This window comes from Cibotium barometz, chromosome 14, assembly GCF_041138505.1.
Source record: "Cibotium barometz isolate CiBa-2024 chromosome 14, ASM4113850v1, whole genome shotgun sequence".
Classification (NCBI taxonomy): Eukaryota; Viridiplantae; Streptophyta; class Polypodiopsida; order Cyatheales; family Cibotiaceae; genus Cibotium; species Cibotium barometz.
The window spans coordinates 47,651,057-47,674,705 of record NC_141059.1 but is presented as its reverse complement, the minus strand read 5'-3'; the positions used below and the strand labels follow the sequence as shown (position 1 = coordinate 47,674,705).

At 43.5% G+C, this 23,649-nt stretch overlaps 1 protein-coding gene across 14 annotated transcripts in view; it reads left to right on the top strand.

Moving 5' to 3' along the window:
* The first annotated feature begins 4,995 nt into the window (after positions 1–4,995).
* LOC147632113 (protein TIC 22, chloroplastic-like) overlaps positions 4,996–23,649 on the top strand; it is a 179,959-nt gene continuing 161,305 nt past the window's right edge. For 9 of the 14 annotated variants that reach the window (XM_086808719.1, XM_086808718.1, XM_086808714.1 and 6 more), the window contains exons 1-2: positions 4,996–5,113; positions 5,182–5,720. In XM_086808719.1, the coding sequence (XP_086664845.1) occupies positions 5,184–5,720 (537 nt within the window). In that variant the 5' untranslated portion in view covers positions 4,996–5,113; positions 5,182–5,183. The other 5 variants (XM_086808725.1, XM_086808723.1, XM_086808724.1 and 2 more) reach the window with 4 other exon arrangements.

The window sequence follows — 23,649 nt, the reverse complement described above, 5'->3', positions numbered from 1 at the left end:
GGTTTGGACAAAATGAAAATAAATAATCAAAAAAATTTTGTCACTCCGGAACTACCAACTTTGGATCTTTAATCTTCACTTGTTGATTTGGATCTTCACTATGACTATGTAATCAGGTAACAATCACCGTGATGTTGTACACACACCTAGATCTTTAATCTTCACTTGTTGATTCAGATCTTCACTCTAACCATGTAGTTAGGTAACAATCACCATGATGTTGTGCAGGTTAAGCTTCATCTAGTGAGATGGAGGTCTGAGGAGAAATAGGTAGGTGGTGGTAAGAGCTGAATTGAAATTGATGATTATGCTACATGTTGAATAAAATCACAGCACTTTTTTAGCTCCCTCACTAGCACCTTAACAAAATTCCTATATGTAGTTGCATGCTCCTTCAAAATCCTCACCTCTTTATTAAACACATTGGCCTGCTCTATATGAGACATGTAGGTCTTGAATCTTCTGCTCATATTCATCCAACTTTAAAACTAAGTGAAGTCCTTTACATCCGGTTGATTTCTTCTTTGTTGGATCTTGTGTTTGCTGATCTTGCAATCATGCGTTATTCTTTTCCAACTCCTGAATTTCAATTCATCATTCATAGCAATTGAGTATTATGTTGAAATGCTTTGGCCTATGCTCGGATCACAATAATTCCTCTTTTACATTTTGCTATCAGCTCATTATGATTTGGCCTACGCTCGGATCACAATAATTCCTCTTTTACATTTTGCTATCAGCTCATTATGATTTATAACAAGTTGTTTGCCTTTGTCATGTTGTTGATTGTGCCTCTTGTTGATTAGGTGTAAGGCTCGAGTTTGGGTATTAGATTCGGTGCTATGCTGGGTAGCTACTGCTACTGCATTGGTAATGATGTAGTGCCTCTAGATCCTCTCCTACTCCTTCGGATCCACACATTTTCAGATGTATCATCTAGTTTCTACAAGGCAAGTGCATCTGGCCTATACTCTAGACCTATTAATAGTCGAAAATGCTATATGTCTCTAGCATAGAGATCTTGCATCATCATTTGGGGAGGAGCCTCATAGGTCTCCCATTTCCATAGATCATATCACATATACCTCCAGATCATCTATTAAAATAAAGTGTATTAATCCAGCTTTGCATTTTACACTATTTGCATTAACTGTAGCTTCATGCTGATTCATGGTAAATAAGTGTTATGTGAGCACACGTTAGCATTTGAGTTCAACACATGTAAATTTCTATTGGAAGTCTAGGATTTCTTCTTGTATTCTAGCTTTATCTGTATTAGACTACACAACATCTTGCTAGAGAGCTTGCCTCAAGGCCTGCCTCATGACTTTCCAAGGTGGCAACGTTGTTTTAGAGTGTTGGCACTTGTTCCAGCTCTACCTTTGCTCTATCCTAATGTGCTAGCTCTTGTTGTTGGTAATACAAAGACTTAATGTTTTGGGGTCTTTTTTGTTATTGTCTACTACTAGAGAGAGACTATTTCTTGCCCCTTCTTCATCTTTTTATAGAATTGTGGCTTTCTAGATAGGCATGTTACCTTGAAAGTAGCAAAAACATATATGCCCCAATCTTTATCTTCCTCCCTGAGCTGGGGTTGACACATTCTTAAACTCTCTATGCATCTGATTAAATAAAATGGTAGCATATAGATACATTCTCAATGCATTCTTTGACATATAAGTGGTCTTGTGTGTCAACATTATCATTTTAATCAAAACTTGAAACGGAGCCTATTGTAAGAATTTTCATGGCTAGTTACCTCATACTCCTTAGCCACTCCTTTTGAATTGAAGAACTACTCCATTTCCTACTCGTGTGGTAAAATGAATATTTGTTGCTCCATCTAGAGATAGATGGAAGACTTTTGATACATACTCAGGGCTTAAGTTGAAATCTCCCTAAGTTGATGTCATGACAACTCCATTCTTCTGCACCTCAATGGGCGATTTGCTCTATGGCGTTCGGGATACCATGGAAGTGAAGCAAACTGCAATAGACCCACCTTCTCGAGCCAAACTCGGTTGTATGTTGAAATCCAACGCTATTTTGAGGGTCTCAAATTTCACCATTTTTGGAAAAGGAAATAAAAAATGTGAGTGAATAAAGAGATAGAAAGTATGAAAGTAAGTAAGCAATAAGCTCAAGAAAGCAGAGAATGAAAGCACAAAATCAAAATTTGTGAATGAAACAAACCCGAAGGAAAGATATAATAATGGGCAACTAGGCTCTATGTGCTAGATCATAATTTTGAAATTGAAGAGTAGCACAATTAGAGATGATAAACAACCAAAATATTTATGAAAATACCATACTATAATAAACAATGATGCATAAAGGGATATGTGCACAACCCAAGGCACACATATGACGTGGTGTGGCATGATGTGACAAAAATAGAATACAAGGGTGCTTACAAGGGTGATTTAAATGAGAAGCTTGCCAAATAAGGCTTTAATCTAAAACCATTCATTGGCTTAGGCACCTTCACACCATCTAATGTTGTCGATTCAAATGTGCCCGTTGTTCTAAACTTTATGTATAGCCAAGATGGCCCTATCCCTCCAATAGTTTTCTAAGGCGTGGACCCATTCTAGAATTAATAAACAATAACACTGGGTTGCCCATATCAAATATTTTAAAATTTGGTATTTTTGTCCCCATAAAAAACTTCTGACGATGTCATTGGATGACATCAATAATCCAGGAACTTCAAAGTCGCTTCTCTCCAGCATTAATAGTTGTTCTAGATGATGAGTCATGGATCCCTTCGGAGAAAGTCGGATAGTAACTGCCAATCTAAAACTTGGAATGACAAACTCCATGGATAGCACTACCTCCAAACCATGGGCAACACAACCTCTAAACCATACACCAACAAAAAAGAAGTATGTCCGGTTGTCACCTAATAAGCAACCCGGAAAGCCTAAAGTGCAGAGTACAACTTCTGATCCTAGTTAGTTCAATTTTCATTTTCTTCAGAACTTCTATAATACATGACCATTGGCATGAGGATAATACATTATGGATTTCTTGTGTATAATTATGTGCTACTCTCTATGGGACTTCAGATAACATCATGTAGTAAATGGCCTCCTGACCAGTTGGATGGAGAAGTGAGTGAGTACAAAGAGAGTGGAGAGAGTTCACAAATTGTGCTACAATGTAGTCTAGCTACATTGTAGAGTGGAGGGAGTTCATAAATTGCGCTACAACGTAGCCTAGATACCAAAGGTAGATTATATTTTTCCCTTCATAAATTTAACATGTAATCATAGATTATATCACGTTCTCTGAGTAGTAACTATAAGGTGATTCACTTACATAAGGAAAATAAAGAAAAAAAGAAAGATGATAAGGTTTATTAGAGAGGCGATATGCACTACAAGGCATGCAAGTAGAAAGTGAGGGAAGCCTTTCTGATGGAATTATTCCATAGCTCAAATTCAACCCTTGGATCTTTATTGATCTCTTTGATTGGACACTATAATAATGTTGGATGTAAATGCTATTTGAACACACCCCCCCACCTCCTTCTCCCCTTTAAAAAAAATAAAAATTTAACTTGTTGTATAGATCATCTTAAGTCCTAATCACTATAGACTCTAAGGATGCTTTAAGGTGATTGTAGGGAGGAAATAAAGAAAAAGAGGATGACAAGTTTGTTTTAAGAGATGATATGCATAACACAACATGCAAACATGCAAGTAGAAAGTGAGGAAGGTAAATTTTATTTCTTATGGAATTATTTATAACTTAAAATCAACTCTCAACTATTACCTTAACTATTTAATTGGCCACTACAATCTCAGAGGTAGCTACTTATTATATTTCTCTAATCATAAACTAACATATAATTGTAGATCATTTCTTGTTCTATTCACTAACTCTCTGGTGATTGTAAGGATGATTACAAGAGGAACAGAAAGGAAAAGGAGGATGGCAAGGCAAAGTTGATATACAATAAGTTATTCAAGTAAAAAGTGAGGAAGTCCTTGAAAAGTTCCTCTATTTTCTAGACATTAAGGAGGGCTTGCCTTGGCACCTAGATGGATGGAAGATAAGGAATGAAGAGAGAAGCGTTTTAAGTGGATGTAGCTACATTGCCTACCCACACACTTGAAGCTTCCTCTAAAGTATTACAAAATTGATTTGCTTTGGGAGACGCTTGAGGAAGCATAAAAGAGGAGAGATGGTCTCAAGAGAAGAATGAGAGTATGCAAGTAGGTGCGTCTATGAATCAACCATAAGTAGGAATTGCACTTACCTGAGTATCTGCCCAAGGTCCACCCACACATAAGATAACCATGGTCAAAGTAATCTAGGTACCTATAAAGCATGGTCACCAATGCATCACTATTACCAAGATGACAATAGATGGGTTCACAACCTAACTCTATAATGCTCATGGTGGCGAAGGGTTTTTCACAGATCGAAGGATTCGACTAAGACATTCACCCCCATAGCCAGATTGACTACTATTCGTACACAATACTAGCCTTGGCCACTCATAATAAGTGGCCGGTAATGCAAATGGATGTGAACTCAACATTTTTGAATGGTCATCTCAAGGAGGAGGTTTATGTGGTGCAACCACCTGGGTTTGAGATACCTAGATTAGAAAACAAAGTGTGTAGACTTTGGAAGGCCTATGGGAAAACATTGAGGGGAGGTGTTGAAAAAGCATTTGCTTATGCTCCATCTTCGTGTTGTCATGGGTGGTAATGGATGAAATCTATTTTAGTAGAAAAAAATTTGCTTGATGCTCCATCCTCGTGTTGTCACTATGGTAGGTGAAAGATGTGCTCTATTTTGTAAGGTGCCCTATATGAAGAGTAGCCGTTGTGAGTGACGGATTTGTTCTATTTTGTAAGGTGCCCTAGGTGCCATATATGAAGAGTAGCCGTTGTGAGTGACGGATCTGTTCTATTTTGTAAGGTGCCCTCCTATATGAGGAGTAACTGGTTACTCCTTATATAGGGCACCTTACAAAATAGAGCACACTCACACTGACAACATTAACCGTCACACACAGGTTATTCCGCATATATACAAAATAGAGCACACTCACACTAACAAGATTCTCTCTGTCACACACGCTCATTAAGTACATGAGGTGAGACTTTTGGTTGTTGAACCTTGATAGTAAAGAAATCATTTGACAAATTCCATTTCATTTTGCAGGCATGTATAATGGCCATAAATATAAGCAAGGTTTCTTTCATAATATGGACTCCCTTAGAATGCCGCAACGCTTTGAGGCAGGAAGGCTTGCAGGGGAGGTTATTGAATCCTGGAAGCAGCAGGTGGACAAGTGCAGGGCTGCTGCAAGACACATACTGGAAAATCCACTATGGGCAAGCTTATCACAATGGCCTTCTTCTCGGTTGCAGCAACGTGGCACCATCATTGCCAGTGCAGGCAAGCAGCTGCATCATGCTTTGGATCTCACAAAGCTACTATCATTACAAATAAAAGGCGGCCAGGAAAGGCCTTTGTATGCCTGCTTGTCCAGCAGTAATATGAACCTTGGAAGGGAAGGCAAGCGCCTATTTGATGTTGCCCTCAGCAAAGAAGAAATTTCGCAGAAGCTCGATGGCATCCCTGTCTATGCTGTCTGCAACAATTCCAGCGAGTTTGTGCTTGTCTCTGACTCCAGCAACCAGAAATCCCTGGGAATCTTCTGCTTCCGACGCAGCGATGCCGAGGCCCTCCTTCAACAGGTGTTCTTTCTTAATCTAAAAAACAACATAACATAACAGCTTAATAATTAATCGTTCCTTGGAGCTGCTTTGCTTGTCTTTTTAGAGTTCTTATGCCTCTCTTTACAATGTAAATTCTATGCGTGCTTCTCTCTTTCTAGTGCAATTTTGAGGGTCTTATTATAGTTTTGTTATTTAGTTATAATGAGTTCGATGGGTAAAGGTTGCTGGGTATCGAACCCAGGTTCTTACATTGCGAGGCAAAACCCTTCATTACCAGGCTACATGCCCATGGTCGGTCGCATTTGAGGAATTTCAAACTCGTCCTGCTAAGAAATTTTGATTGCTTGCATGTTGCTTTGGCTGTATATATTGTTGAGAGAGAGAGAGAGAGAGAGAGAGAGAGAGAGAGAGAGTAATATTAATGTCTTTGAAAGATGTAGTGGGTCTATGAGACCAAAAAAGTTTTACAAATGAATCCATGAGAATGCTCATTCATGGAAAACTGAAATGGAAAGCTACCTATGCAATGATAACCATATGAGTACAAGTACATCACGATTAAAATGACATATAGTAGTAGGTAGAGGTCATCAACATGCATCCAAAATGTCCAAGATGGGTGAATCTAGGACCTCAAAGAGGCTTGCTATATCCACTGTCTTCCCAAGAGAGGGGAGGGAGGGTCAGGGGCATCCTTGTGTTTGTGTAGAATCTCGTTGCTGCATAGAGGTCCTTGCCTCGCCCAGAGGGCCATGGGCGATTGGCACTCTGCAATTGATGGGCTTTGTCCAGGGTGATTCTTGGGAGTCGTGATGGTGCGACTACTGGTTGCATATGTCGTTTGCTCCTCCTGGGAGGGTTTCAAGCTCGAGTGGCCCTTGAGGTCGATTCTTGGTGCTGCCCTTGTGTCACCCGGAAGAAGCTTGTGATGGGTGGTTTTGAGGTGACCTAGACGTGGGCTTGGCTCTCGTCGTAGGTTTCTCTGTCTGTAGGTCTCCATCAAGTAGAAAGAAAGAAAGAACGAACGATACCTTAATGTCTACAAAAGACCCGAGGGGCCTATGAGACCATGAATGGTACAATGATACCATGGGTATACAGTGCCATGGAAAAACTAAAAAAACTGAAAACTGAAACCTGACTCTAAGGCCACCTGATGGCAGATTTTACTATGGTGAGGGCATGTCATGTTGCCGGAGAATATCATGGGTGTGTCTCTATGGTGGAGATCCTTGGTGCTCTGGTTTGGGGGCGCATCGCATGGAAGATGGTGTAGACCTGCCCACTTAGGACTCCTCTAGGATGCGAATGTGGCCCTTGTGTACGGCTGGTATGAGCTGATGTTGATGTGGCGCTATCGGCGTGGGTGGTTGATGTGGATGCTTGTGCTATGAAGAAATTAGTGTTGGATCTTTGGGCAACGTCTCAATACTCCGTCCCTATGTCGTATGAGCTCTATCAAGTACATCGTCAGACATCTCTAGTCCTCATACTGCATCACCCGTGCTAGTGGCACGAACCCCTCTCGGAAGGGGCAGTGAAATCTCCCCTGTATCTCATAATATGCTGGACATCTGAACATATAGTGGGACTCGTCCTCTACCTCCCCTATGGTGCATACTTTGCTCCTCTAGTGGGATGTTCTCAGCTCTCCCAGTCTCTACTTGGAGGCAGAGGGAGGATACTTTATCACGTGCACCATTGTCCTAGGGTGCCACGTGGACATTTTTGCAACTTCTAGGATAGTAAGTCCCCTTTTTTGATGGGCCAAGAGCATGTTGTGAGCCCTATTCCAAGGGACAAGTTTCTGTGCACCATCTAGGTTTAGGGTCAATGTCAAGGTGGAAAGGTACGGTAAGTCACACATTCAGGTACGAGTTGAGATTTTGAGGTACTTTAAATACGTAAGGTCCGTAAAAACATAAAAAATATACTATATAGTGTAGATATATATATAGAAAAATGAATATAAAAACAATTTATTTTGAACATTCAACAACAACACAATTACCAAAATGAGAGCTCCATCTATCAACATGTTTCCTTCGCTACCATACTCTCAGCTCTAGCTTTGCAATGGCGGTGACTGTAGCGGCTGGTACCGCATCATCATCATCTCGCTGCAATGTCTGTATCAATGAGAGGAATGGCTATGTTCGCACTTTGCATAAGTCGACTAAAATCGGCGACGACGGCTAGCCTAGGGTTTTCTTTGGCCCAAAATGTTTTTAAAAACTGCCACGTACTTGCCAATGAGGTGATAGCTCAGATGGTGAAGGTGTTTGTCTAGGACCATGTAACACGCGGAAGCTCTGGGACTCTTCTTTCAGCCCTAAAGACCACTTAGAACATGCTGATGCAAAAACACAGACAGAAGGGAGAGTAGAGAGTGAGAGAGAGAGCTGGAAATTCAGTATATTTATATGGTACAAGCCATGGGCTGCCTTCATGAAAAGGTGTAATCACCCAAAACAGTCCTACATTAAGGACCCACTCCCTAGTAGAGTGAATGAACAATTCTGTAACACGTGGAAGCTCTGGGGGTCTTCTTTCAGCCCTAAACACTATTGGAAACATGCTGATGCAAAACGCAGACATGAAGATAGAGTAGAGAGAGAGAGATATGCTGGAAATTCAGTATATTCTGATGGTACAAAAAGGTACCTACAAATCTACAACCCTTGGCTGTCTTCTTGAAAAGGTGAACATCACCAAAACAGTCCCAAACTATGACCCATCCCTTAAAGGAATGAATGAACAACACAATGAGCACCCTATGCCTTATATAGGCCTTTGGACTTCTTGAAGAACTGGCCGACCAGCAGTCGGCCAGTAGTTTTGGCTTTTAGTCAATAAAACGCAGCGCCTCTTGAACTGGTCCAGTCGCCTCTGTTTGGTCTAGCCGCCCACTTCTGTAAGCAGCCAACAGCACCATCTTCTCCAAGCCTTCCATCTTTTCCAAGTCCACACTGCCAATAGCACTCTGTGCTCCAAGTTCTAGTTCTTATACTTTTTTTCTGGCTGCCTCTTCTGGACCAGCATCTGAGAATGTCCATGTCATTTTATGCACATGGCATCCCCCTCTGCTGAACTTGATGACGGGATTCCAACCTGTTCTTGGATGACTATCATCATCTCATTCAAATCCCAGAGTCCCTTTGTCATCCATCCATCCCTGGCAACCCTTTTCTCTGAAAATGTGGCCCGGTCTCCAAAACCACTCTGTCTCTGAATAAGATCTATGCATCTGTTCCATCTAGTCCCCAATCCGTTCCTGCCTGAGAGAGAGAGAGCTGGAAATTCAGTATATTCATATGGTACAAAAAGGTACCCTAAATCTACAGCCATGGGCTGCCTTCATGAAAAGGTGTAGTCACCCAAAACAGTCCTACACTAAGGACCCACTCCCTAGTGGAGTGAATGAACAATTCAATGAGCACATGCGCCTTTATATAGGCCACTTGGACCCCTTGGAGTGCTGGCCGACTGGTGGTCGGCCAGCCGACTGGTCATAAATCCACAAATATTGAAGTGCCTGTAGTCGCCTTCCTCTGGTGCAGTCGACTCTCCTCTGGTTCAGCTGACACACCCTTCATGCAGCGGACAGCATCCTTTTCATGTCCTTCTCCTAGTCCCATACTGCCACATGTGCACATTGTGCTCAAATTCCTAGTTCTAGTCATCTTTTCATGGCTGCCCCTTCTGGACTAGCTTCTTGACATGCCCATGGGAAAACTTGCACATGACAAACGAAGAGGTCTTGGGTTCAAAACCCCCCTTGGTGCTTCCTCGGCGGCATCGCCCGGGTGGATAAATAAGCGGCTATAGGTGGGCGCCTACGGGCGGTGAAAAATCTGTAACTACAAGAGGATCTTGGGCCAAAGGTCAGTCGGGGGGGCGCCCGTGGGGGGGGGGGGGAGGTTGGTTGAGGAGAACTGCCACGTCCGGATCCATACAGCGTACTGTACACTAAAAGTTAAAACATACCTTATAATAAGGTATGTTTGTACTGATGCAACCTTGGTCAATGTTCGTTGTGCCTGTGGCACAAGTCTATGTAACCCTCTTTGCAAGTTGTATTGGCCAACTGACACTTATTAGACTATTTAGTCGCGTGCGTGGGGAAGCCCAAGTGTGTGTCGAGTCCTTGTCCAAGTCCTGGGCAAGTATGTCGTGTCAGAGTGTCAAAAGGCAGCCATTTATATGGTCAAAGGCGTGAGTCTTTGGGAGCCCATGGGCACCCTTGGTGTGGACCAAAAAGGGGCAAAGGTCTTATATTTGAGGGTCTTATTATAGTTTTATTATTTAGTTATAATGAATTCAATGGGTAAAGGTTGGTGGGTATCAAACCTAGGTTCTTATATTGGGAGGCAAAACCCTTCATTAGCAGGCTACATGCCCGTGGTTGCATTTGAGGAATTTTGAAACTTGTCTTGCCAAGAAATTTTGATTGCTTGCATGTTGCTTTGGCTGTATATATTGTTGAGAGAGAGAGAGAGAGAGAGAGAGAGAGAGAGAGAGAGAGTAATATTAATGTCTTTGAAAAGATGCAATGGCTCTATGAGACCAAATAGTTGTATAAAGGAATCCATGAGAATACTCATTCATGGAAAACTGAAAAAGAAAGCTACCTATGCAATGATAATCATATGAGTAGAAGTACATCATGATTAAAATGACATATATGTTGGCCCTCTTGGATGCTAGAGTTAGGGTATGGATAGCAATGAAGCACACACACACTCACAAGAAGCAACACGATTGGGAGCAGGAGTGGGAGAAGTACTTGAACGTATATTAAGTGATAAGAAAATGAAGTACAAGATATAAAGGTGTAGTGTCCTTTCATACTAGACATACATGGAGAAAAACCCAATGGGAAAAAGTGCCCCTGGTAAGCCCATGTCCACACAGAGCACTACTAATCTGTAAGATTTGTAAGACGCCTTCAAATCCCCCTTGTAGTGATGTTGTGAACCTATACAAGGTAGCAGAAATCATTCCTTGTAGAAGAGTTAGCCTAAAGCTTTGCAGAAAGCTTCAAACTTCTCTCAAGGCAACACCTTGGTAAACAGATCTACAACATTGTCTTGTGTAGGGCAGTAGGTCGAACTGATGTCCCTTGCATGAAGCCTCTCCCTGACATAGTGATAATGTATCTCTATGTGCTTGGTACGAGCATGGAAAACTGGATTCCGTGCCACGGCCATAGCATTCTGACTGTTAGTGAGTATGGTGGTGGGTGTTTGTTGACACTCACGAAGATCCGCAAGTAAGCTTCTTAGCCATATACAATCTACTGTAGTAGTGAAGGCTGCCCTGTAGTCAGCTTCACAGATAGATGTGGCAACAATGGGTTGCTTTTTACTTAACCATGATATGCATGAACTGCCCAGAAAAATACAATTCCCATTGGTAGATTGCCGAGTGTCATAATCACCAGTCTAGTTTGAATCACTGTATGCATGGAGTTGTAGCTAAGGTGGGAATACAAGTGAGGCGTTCTGTTACAACCCTGTGTTTTTCTCTGGACAGTATGCAGGCGGGCACGGGGACATGGTGGACAGTGTGAATGGCATTGGTTTGGAGTTGATAAGGAAACCCATGTGTGGACAACCCCAAGTGTGAAGGGGACAAAGAGTAAAGTTTAAAGGTTTTATAACCTTTCGTATAAAAAGATTTTAATTTATAAGGTTTTATAACCTTTGATGGTTCAAAAAAAATAATATTTTGGAGGATGCACTTTTTGCTATTGCTTTTAGTTTTTTTTAGTAGAAAAAGCGGAAGGTGGCACAAAGCTGCGTAGGAAGTGGATGACTGGACTGCGTTCGCTCTCTCTCCCTTGGAAGCAGGTGCTGGGTTGCAGGCGGTTGCAGGAAGCGCAGAACCGCAGGAGAACGAGAGGACAGAACAGGGCGTGAGAGGCTCTCTGGAAAGGGGCGGACTACTGGCGCACAGGGCTGAACTCATGCTGTCCACGCTTTTTGGAGAGAGGTCGGCTATAGTAGAATTGCAGGAGTACTTTCTCTTTGGAAGGGCTGGCGGGATCGCCTACAGGAATCACAGGACTCCATAGCACGCTTCTCGATTCCCTATCTCTGGTGGAAGGCGGTTGCAGGATTGCTCCATCTTTCTCTCTCTTCATTGTGGAAGGCGGCGCATGATTGCTCCTTCTCTCTCTCTTTCTCTCTCTCTCTCTCAATTGGATACACGTGGGCTCTGGTTGCAGGTGGGCCAAGAGGATGAACAACATGTTTTTGGGTTCTCTCTCTCTCTCTCTCTCTCTCTCTCTCTCTCTCTGTCTCTCTCTCTCTCTCTGTGTCCTTCTTGGCACAGTTGCGTGGGTTGGACCAAGGCGGCCAAGGTTGGAGCCTGAAGCGTGTGCTTCCTCTCTCTGGGAAAAGTCGGCTGCAGTACACGCACAGCCTACAGGAGCTTTTGCTTGTCGTAAGGCAGGGCTTTAGGCGGCTCCAGGAAGTGTACAACCGTGTGGGTTTCTTTCTTTTATGGAAAAAGCACAGAGTGTTGCTGTGGAAAACAACCCTGGTTCTGGCACCGTGCTTGGATGGTGTATCTGTGGGTTTCTCATGGAAACAGGACATTGGTTTTCGAGAGGAAATAGGACTTTGGTTTCCAGGAAACAAGCCTATGCTTTATGGGATACAGGTCTTTGGTTTTTCAGGTGGAAATAGGTCTTTGGTTTCATGTGGAAACATGTCTTTGGATTCATGTGAACAGGTTGTAGGTTTCTTGAGGAGACAGGTTACATGCAAGCTGTGGTTATAGGGAAGGACAGGTGTTGTACAGGTGTGCCTTCTCTATGGTATGCTGTGAGACAGGAGCACTGGAAGTATTGGGATGTGTGCTACTCATAGGGTGAGAGACTGGGTAGTTGTGGCAACCCTGATCGTGGGGGAAAGCTTCTGAATGCAGGACTCATGTGAGAGATTCTTTTGATGTGAACAATGGCTGGATTTGTTTGTGGATGCCGAGTGGACAAGAAGCCATGGCAAGGTCTTTGCAGGCTTCATGGATTCTACTGTGACGGCTGAGTTTCCAGCCTTATTGTAATCAAAGCTCTCATATAATCAATTAAAGAAATACTGCAAGGGGAGCCACTGCGTTTTGGGGCCAATCGGTGTCCGTGTACTGTTTGTAGGAGCACTCTATCTCCCCCTGTTTGTTTTCCTTTTCCAGGTCCTCAAAGGTGTTGAAGTGTTTTGAGTGCGAGTGTTTGTTTTTCACCGCCCGTCAAGTTTCTGAAGGCCGGTTTCATGGTTCTGTTGCCGGGACATCGTCGACTTTCTCAAGGAGGCGAGCCCATGGTTGTTTCATGAGAGTCACATCAAAAGCTTCAAGTATAGGAGACGATGCAGGATTGTGTGTCTTTGCCTATATGAGGTGAAGAGGAAAGCTGAAGATGAAGCTCAAGAGAAAAGACACCAAGGACAGGAAGTTGTCTGTCAGCTAGGAACAAGAAGCAGTTGAAGTGTTATGGTGCAAGAGATGGGTTGAAGGCTATGGCTTGCGACACTTTGTCAACAGTGGTATCTGTTAGAAGTCATCTCCTATCTATATTTATACACCAAGGCCTCTGTTGTGGGTGTGCCCGCCCTGTATAAGGGGTTTTATCATTTTTCCTCACTCCCCGTATTTTTCCCTATTTTTTCCCATTTTTTCTAGTGGTGGGAGGGATGCCAAAGGTTGGCAAGAGCACTCCATGGCTGGCCGACTGTCCCAACAACAGTCCTGTGGCTGGCCGACTGCACATAGATGATGCGTAGGTTGTTGGACTGCTGGCCGACTGCATTCACACAGTCGTGGACTTCTTTTGCTGGCCGACTGCATTTATGCAGTCGTGGACATCTACCGTGCTGGCCGACTGCTCTCCCAGGGGCATATAAATAGGCCCCTTGCCCCCACCACTTCCTCATTCAGTTTTCTCGGGATCTTGTGTATAGAGAAGAGTTTACACACCTATCTCTCTGTGTTTCTTGTGCTGTTTATTTTCTGCAGTCTACTTGCTCTTGTCTACCCAAGCTTGGTTATCATTTCCGCTGCATATTCTGACATGGTATCAGAGCCCTAGGCTCTAGACAGATCTTGGGAGTTTTTCTGAGCAAGAGGGGGAGTGTTAGGTTGCTGATTGGTGGACTGTTTTGGGCTGTACGGGAAGAGAAGGTGCAAGAGGAAGGCGGGCTAAGGTGCTGAATAGCCACTTGCAGGTTTTCAATTTTTTTTTCCCACCCACCCACCCTTTCAGGTTACTCTCCGCGATGGCAGATTTACTAGAGATGGCTGAGAAGCATGTGAAGATTCTGACTCTCCTCACGTTCCCAGTGGATTGTGAGTTGGACGGGTCCAATTACGGCATCTGGAAGGTCATGATGGAGTCAGTGCTGGAGTCATATGACCTTGCTGATTTTATCATCATCGGGGTTCCACGGCTGGAAGCTGAGGAAGGGGAGTTACTGTCGACAAGGAAGGACCGAGAGGCACAGGCACACATGTGGGATCATGTCAACGCCAGTGTCCGGTCGTTTATTTTTCTCAACTGCACACCACAAGTGATCAATCATGTGAAGCACATGACGCTGGCGAGAGGCATATGGGAACACTTGGCTTCTTTGTATAACAGGGTATCACCCATGAAACGGATCTCCTTGGAAGTGCAGATGCGGGTTTTGAACCCTGCAAAGTCCTCGACGATGCGGGAACACATTAACAAGCTGCAGGCCCTTCAGCAGGAAGTCCTACAAGCTGGGAAAGAGATATCATCTGAAGACATGGCCATCACTTTGCTGTCCCACTTGCCTGGTCAGTATTCTGCTTTCTATTCCTCGTTGATTACGAGTGGCAGGCTTAGCACCATTACTTGGGAGGACCTTGTGCCAATGGTCTTGGACCAAGAGGAACGTTTTACGAACCCTCCTCACAGCGGCGGTTCGGAGGCCTTAACTGGCCAACGGTCGAAAGGCCGGAATAACAACAAGGGCAAAGGGAAGGCTTCACCGGAGAAGTCTTTTGAGAAGAAGCCTGATTCAGAACGAGAGAAGCTGAAGGCCGAAAGATCTTGTAATGATTGCAGCGAGAAAGGCCACTACTGGAGGAAGTGCCCTAAGCGGACAGGGAAGAGTGCTGATTCCTCAGCCTCAGCTGCAAAGACTCCGGCATTTGTGCACTTAGAGATGGTGGACTCCGATGCTTCATCATCTTCGAGCGAGGAGGCAGTTGGCTTCACTGCGAAGGATACCTGGGAATGGATTCTCGACAGTGGTGCTTCCAGGCACATGACTCCATCCCGTGACTTCTTTCTGGATCTGAAACGGCAGTCAGGTCGCATCTTTATTGGCGATAACTCCACTATTCCGATACATAATGAGGGCCGGATGGAGATTATTCTCGACGGCAAGGGGGGCAAGCATGCTTCCCGTGTTCTTTATGTCCCTGCTTTGGGTTTTCATTGTCTGTCAGTGCATGAGGTATGCAAGACTGGCTTTCGGGTGGAATTTGAGGAGCATTTAGTTGCTCTAAGGGACCGTGAGACTGGCCAGGTTGTTTGGGAAGGCGGTGTGGAGAATGGCATCTACAAGCTCTCTGCACTCTCCTCATTGACAGGTTCTCAGGTCGGAGATTTGTGGGACTTTCGTTTTGGCCACGTAGAGTAGAGCCCCCGCGACCACAGGAGGCTCCACGATCTGTTCGAGTACCTAGGTGGTTGTTAGACACCCTTCGGGAGTCGGGTGTCACGGAGCTACCCTCCGAGTGGACCACAGAGGACGGCCCTCGAAGATCACATCGAGTCCGAGATAAAAGCAACACAGCGGAGCTTCTTCAGGTGAACTATGCTTTGATGTCTCGTATCATGCGGGATAAAGAGACCACTTCCGTAAAGGAAGCCCTTTCACAGGATACTTGGAGGAAAGCCATGCAGGTGGAACTTGATGCCATCGAGAAGAACAACACTTGGGAGTTGGTACCGAGGCCGTCGAAGCGGTCAGTCATTTGTCATGTGCATCACAGATGCCATGGACATTCTCGGGGCTAGATCCAGAAGAGGCAAACAGATAAAGACCATGAACTAGTAGAAGATGGACATGGAGCAGGACTTGGAGCAAAGCATGGATCAGAGGGCTGTCGGCTGCAGGACAGAGGGTGCTGGCTGCCAGAAGAGCTGTCGGCTGACGCCAGCAAGGTGTAGGCAGCAGGCGCATCAAGAACATCCAGTCGGCTGCATTTAATAGACTTTTTATGAACTTGCAACTGGCCGACCAGCAGTCGGCCAGTTTTCCACATACTCCAAGGGCTATAAATAGGGCTCCTTGCTCCTTGTTTTATTCATTCAAACCCACTAGGGGTTGGGATCACTAGAGGTCCCATAGGGGACAGGTTTTGGTGTTTTGCCACCTTTTCAAGAAGGCAGCCAAGGGCTGCAAGATATGTACCTTTTTGTACCATAGTATATACTGAATTTCCAGCACTTCTCACTCTCTCTGTGTCAAATGGGTCTTTAAGAAAGCCATGCAGGTGGAACTTGATGCCATCGAGAAGAACAACACTTGGGAGTTCGTACCGAGGCCGTTGAAGCGGTCAGTCATTGGTGTCAAATGGGTCTTTAAGACCAAATACGCGTCTGATGGGTCGGTGGACAAACACAAAGCCAGGCTTGTGGCTAAAGGTTATGCTCAGCGGCCAGGCATCGACTACGAGGATACCTTTGCATTGACAGCGCGGATGTCCACGATTCGGACCGTTCTTGCCCTTGCTTCTTCTCAAAGGTGGCCCGTGTATCAAATGGATGTAAAGTCTGCGTTCCTTAATTGTGACCCGCAGGAGGAGGTGTACGTTGAGCAGCCTCCAGGCTTTATTGTTCCAGGATCTGAAGGGATGGTTTACAGGTTACGTAAGGCCTTGTATGGTCTTAAGCAGGCTCCCAGGGCGTGGAATCAGAAGATTGATTCCTTCTTTGTTCGGACTGGATTTCAGAGATCGGTTGCAGATCCGAACCTGTATCTCTTTCGGGAACGCGGCATGGTCACACTTATCATCCTTTATGTGGATGATCTCATTCTCACCGGCGGTCATGTGGAGCACATTGGAGTGACGAAGGCTGCCTTGTCAAAGGAGTTTGAGATGACCGATTTAGGCTTACTCCACTTCTTCTTGGGATTGGAGATCTGGCAGACCCAGAGGGGGTTTTTCGTCTCTCAGCAGCGGTATGTTCATGAGTTGCTTGAGGCCTTTGGGATGGAGAACTGCAAGCCTATTACCTCGCCGATGGACCCGAACACAAAGTTAACCGTTACTGATCCTTGTGAGCCAGTTGATGCCTCGCAGTACCGGAAGTTGGTTGGCTCATTGATCTGGTTGCTGAACACTAGATTGGACTTGAGCTTCTTCGTGGGGTGTTGAGCTCTTTTATGCAGACGCCATTGAAGTCTCATTGGGACGTAGGATTGCGGATCTTGCGGTATCTGCAGAGTACGAAGGATCTGGGACTCTTTTACATAGGAGGGAATGGAGTCAGGCGAGTGACTCAGATTGGGGAGGAGATCCAGACACGAGGAGATCTACTTCAGGATACAGTTTTACCCTCGGCTCAGGAGCAGTTTCTTGGAGCAGCAAGAGGCAGCCAACTATTGCCCTTTCTTCGACAGAGGCAGAGTATCGGGCTGCTTGTGGTGCTGCAAGTGAGGTTGTATGGCTGCGGAGGCTGCTAGGCGAGATTGGGTTTCCACAGAGGGAGCCCATAGTCATCCAGTGCGATAACCAGAGTTGTATAGCTATTGCTCGGAACCCGGTTTTCCATGCCCGGACCAAGCATATAGAGATACAGTATCACTTTATACGTGAGAAGATCTTGGCTGGTGACATCTTGCTACTTTATTGTTCGACGGAGGACAATGCGGCGGACCTCTTCACGAAGTCTCTACCTCAGGCTACGCTCAGGCGGCACTCCAGCTCCCTTGGGTTGGTTTCATAGCCAGTAAACTCTTCTCTATACACAAGATCTCGAGAAAACTGAATGAGGAAGTGGTGGGGGCAAGGGGCCTATTTATATGCCCCTGGGAGAGCAGTCGGCCAGCACTGTAGATGTCCACGACTGCATAAATGCAGTCGGCCAGCAAAAGAAGTCCACGACTGTGTGAATGTAGTCGGCCAGCAGTCCAACAGCCTACGCATCATCTGTGTGCAGTCGGCCAGCCACAGGACTGGTGTTGGGACAGTCGGCCAGCCCTGGAGTGCTCCTGCCAACCTCTGGCATCCCTCCCCACCACTAGAAAAAATGGGAAAAAGTAGGGAAAAATACGGGGAGTGAGGAAAAATGATAAAACACCTTATACAGGGCGGGCACACCCACAACAGAGGCCTTGGTGTATAAATATAGACAGGAGATGACTTCTAACACCCCCTCTGTGTTTCTTGTGCTGTTTATTTTTTGCAGTCTACTTGCTCTTGTCTACCCAAGTTTGGTTATCATTTCCGCTGCATATTCTGACAGTATCTTCACGGAGGCTTCATGGGTTCAGAAGGCAGCTTCTTTCTATGGTTAGCAGTGGTGGTCTACTATGCCTCATCGGGGACTTGTGCTTACCACTTGGGTGGAGTGCAAGCAGGTTTTGGGTGCCTGTGGATGTATTAGATGAGGCTTAGACGGAAGTGGAGGAACTTGATGAGGTTCTTATTTCCGAGCAGATATTGGCACACAAGGAAAGAAAGGTACAAGGTAAAGTTTCCTGTCGCTATCTTGTGAAGTTCAAGAACTTTTCATCGATGGACGCGAAGTGGATGGAGGAGGGTGACTTAGCAGATTCACCTAAGGTATTGCAGCTTTATTTTGATGCCTTTGAGTTGGAGCCGACTCTTGCTACGGCTCATTCAGGTTCAGCAGAGTTGGGGTCTGGAGCATCGCCTGATATGCTCAAGAGGTGGGTCGCACCCCCGTCCCCTTGTTATAGACAGGCTCAATTTTCATCTAGGAGTCGCTTGGTACATCTTTGTATTCACCCGAAGGTATTGAGGTCGACAGTACATCTGCTTATGGGACTTCTATGATATTGTGTACTAGTCACATGAGATGGAAAAGTTGGGTATGGTTCACAGTCGGCCGCACCATGAACTATAACTGCAACTCTGGATAACTCTGTGTACATCTATGGGTAACAGAGATGGTTTTTGCCTTTGGAACTAAGGTATGAGTGAGGAAGATTGGGACATTGATCTTTGTTATATGGTTCTGGCTGTTCTTGACCATAGGATCGGTCAATTGGATATTGAGTTGATGCTATTTGTGGAGTTGGTCTCCTTTGGAATGGCATGGTTTGGTTGAGCTCAAAGTCTGCAGCAACCTGAGCTAACACTTCGAGACTCTATGAAGGGCATAAGTCTTGCGAGCAGTCCTAGAGTTGGTTTGGTTCATGGATATATGGATCAAACTCTATTTGTGCATGTATGCATACACTTCTTGAGATCTTATTGTATTCTGGTGCCATTGGATCTTGGTACCCTTGAGAATACATTGGGTAATACTCTGGATTGTGTCGTGTGATCCATGTATATTGGTATGATACATCAAGTACTTTATTATGTTCATGGATGCACCACTTGGTGTGGCTCCTGCGGGATGGCCATGAGACATATGTGGGAAGTACTTAGTGGATGTATTGTTTGGATGCATTGAGTGCTTTCATATACTCATGTTGTACCATCAGTTGTGGGTCCTGCGGGATGCCCATGGGCGTAAGGCTTCTGAGCAGCCCTGAGACTGTTATTTTGGAGTAGGTAGAGCATCTTGAGGAGCATATTGTTTGCGAATGCATATATGTGTCATGCATATGTTTGTCATATGTAGAATGATGCATGATTTTGTTTTTGGCTAACACAGGTTACGTGTTTCCACTTCGTTTTAGACTTTTGCTGCAAGCTCTGAAGAAACAAGCAAGAGTTGTTTGTCACTTTGACGTGACGGTGTGGTCATATTGTGTAGGATGATTGTTTCATCACCCAGATACACTTGAGGGCCATTGCTTTTGTTATATGGGGATTCTTTGCTCATAAGGTGTCTTACTGTACCATTGAGTGCAATCGAGGATGCTTGCTATTTTTCAAGAGGGGGGTATGTTACGACCCTGTGAGATCCCTGTTCCACCGCGCAACGGATTCGGGGTACTAGCAGCGGAAGTAGCACATCTTGCGCGGGACAGGGTCCCACACTCGGGGCCTTGCCCACGGATATCCGAACAAGAGACTAATCCGTCGGTTTTTCCAAAACCGGACTCGGAAAAACTTCCCTTACCTGGAAAGCACAGGCGATTCCTCCAAGATAACTTTTTACTCTAACGTAGTCAAGACCATTAGTGATCAAACTGATCCGACTGCACCTATAAAGATATTCAGCCAGATCAAGGAAGAAACTTGCACTTGGATCATTGGGATCAACGCTTTTTTCCCCATCAAGAGGCACAGCCGTTGATTCCTATCCATAGAACAATTACTATCCGGGATTTACTTCATCTATCGTAAAAACAGAAATTGAGTCTCGATTTACGGATCCATTAGTCCAGCCTAACCCCATCCAGTCCCATGGGTTAGCCAACCGCCCAACCACTGTAGTGATGGGATCCAATTAAGAATTTGGTTAGGTTTTGTCCCGGGTACCAAGGAAAAGAGTTCCAAGGCCCCCTAGCCGGATGTTCATGCAAAAATAAAACTAGTCACACCACTTACACACCCAGTATGAAATTGCCTTTTCACAGATTCAACCAGTTTTAAAACAATCCTTTAATAAAACCATAGTAGCACTGATCACAATCTTCCAATTTATCCGGTTGATTCATAATTTCCCATCATTCCTTCATCAGAGTATCTATGGCATCATTGGCAACCAGAACGCTCACCACCTGTCCACGCAGGGGCCTTTTCAATAGTTCCTAGCCCATAATACTCGGCAATATAATCACTTATAAAAATCAAGATGGACTCTCGTTGAAGATCAGCAAGATCAACCAACAGATCCATATAAAGAGCCATGGACTCATCCATTGAAGACCAGCAAGGTCAATCAACCAGATCCATGCCCGATTTCAGAAAACAACTCTTACTCCTTGTTCCAATATCTTCCTCGACGCATGCGTGGGTATCCTAGGCGACCCAGAGCCCGAGCACCGTATGGTCAGCACCCTCTAGGATCCTTCGCAGGTGACCTAGCGCTTCACTCATAGGCCGCTTCCTTGGTCCCCCATCCACCGTACCGGAAGCTCACCATTTTAATCGAACCGAGGCTGGTCAAGACCTCAGCCGACTTTGCTACTCGAGACGTCCTCCATTGACTCTCTGTCAGCAGTTGCAACTTTATCAGTTAGGTCTCCACGACCTTAATCACAAGACGGTCAAAATGCTTCCCCAGCATTCTTGACATAAAACAGCCATTTACAAACAACATTTACAAACAGTTTACAAATACAGTTTCTTTATTAACTCTCATTTTTTTACATTAACCCAATCTACATGTATATTCACATCCATACATCCACATCTACATGCACATTCACATCCATACATCCACATCTATATGCGTACATTCACATCTACATGCATACATCCATACATACACTTTCACATCCACATTCACATCCATACATCCACATCTGCATGCATTCATCCACATCCACATTCACATTCACATTCACATCTATACATCTACATCTACATGCATACATCCACATCTCCATGCATACATCCACATCCACATTCACATTCACATCCATATATCTACATCTACATGTATACATCCACCTCCACATTCACATCCACATCTATACATCTACATCTACATGCATACATCCACCTCCACATTCACATTCACATCTATACATCTACATCTACATGCATACATCCACATCTCCGTGCATACATCACATCCACATTCACATTCACATCCATACCTCTACATCTACATGCATACATCCACCTCCACATTCACATCCACATGCATACATCTACATCTACATGCATACATCCACATCTCCATGCATACATCCACATCCACATTCACATTCACATCCATACATCTACATCTACATGCATACATCCACCTCCACATTCACATCCACATCTATACATCTACATTCACATCCACATCTATACATCTACATCTACATGCATACATCCAGCTCCACATTCACATCCACATCTATACATCTACATCTACATGCATACATCCACCTCCACATTCACATCCACATCTATACATCGACATCTATACATGCATACATCCACATCCACATTCACATCCACATCCATACATCTACATCTACATGCATACATCCACCTCCATATTCACATCCACATCTATACATCTACATCTACATGTATACATCCACATCTCCATGATTACAATAAAATTTCTTTAATTAGTCTAGGATGATAATTCCTAGAATGTGGTAGGAAGTCCTCTTTTCATGCTTTAAATGAAATTATTTTATGTGTAATTTTTATAAAAATTTTACCATAGCTCCGCTGCTATGACTGGTAAATCTCAATTATCTTAAAAGATAAAGCTTATCATTAAGGGAATGATTAGAATGATCCCTAATTGAATCATTAACCCATAATGGATTGAATCATCAACATTCATGAAATACATATACTAAAAGCATAGGGAAAGCCATTAATTTGGTCTTAAGCATAGATTAATCTTGGATTAAGAAAAAGCTTTATGAAAAGCTTCATTTGGATTGAGAATAGGTCATGAGTATGACCATTTCTTGAGTGAGAGAGAGATATTACATAAAAACCATTAGAATTAAGCATAAATGGAAATTTATGTAATTCTTTACTAACATTCATTAATTACTTCTATAGCATTATCATTCATCAATTAACTTCAATAGTATTCATCAATTTATGTAATTCTTTACTACCATTCATCAATTAACTTCATCAGCATTCAAAAACCATTCCAATTAAGCTTCTCAAGCTTGAGAGGGGTTGAGAAGAGAGAAACATTGAGAATTTATAGAAAAGATCAAAATTCACCACTTACTTTACAAATTGCTTGATTCTTCGTTCACGGTAGAGGTCCCCAACCAATCAATTGGTTTAGTATGTTGATGGAGCTACCAATGGAGATTGAAGAAAGAGGGAAGTTCCAATTTCTTATAAATTGGAGAGAATTTTAGAGAATAGTAAATATTAGCATTATTTCAGCATAGTTCTAGAATAGTAAAATTCTCCTCATTTTTTTCAAAGGATTCATGTTCTATTTATAGGAGAGGGAGGCTCTAACCAAAGCTAACTGATTTGTAGAATTTTTCAATTTCAGTTTGGTTGAATTTAGACTAGATTTGGATCTAGTTTGGTTCTTTTTTGATTCGGTTTGGTTCCTTTTTGATTTGGTTTGGTTCAAGAGAGGAGAGATAAAAATATCTCATTATTTTTGAGTTTAAAACTCATTCAAGCATGTGAAATATGCACCTCCTTTAATGGACTTCCCTTCCTTACATATGTGTCAAAATGGAATCATTATACCCAAAATATCTCATATTTTTAGTATTGTTCATAGTTTTTTACTAATAAACCTTGTACATTTTCAACTCTTCATCTTATGTGAGCATTTACTCATTTTTGGATACCTAAAATATCTCATATTTTTAATATTGCTCATAGTTTTTTACTAATAAACCTTATACATTTTCAACTCTTCATCTTATGTGAGCATTTACTCATTTTTGGATACCCAAAATATCTCATATTTTTGATATTACTCATAGTTTTTTACTAATAAACCTTGTACATAGTCAACTCTTCATCTTATGTGAGCATTTACTCATTTTTGGGTATCTTCTTTTACAAAATTGGATTTATCTCCTCCCTATATATGGATTGATGCTATTGGCCCATAGGAACCTTAATTGGACCATAATCCAAAAATTTCTGAAAATCTAGA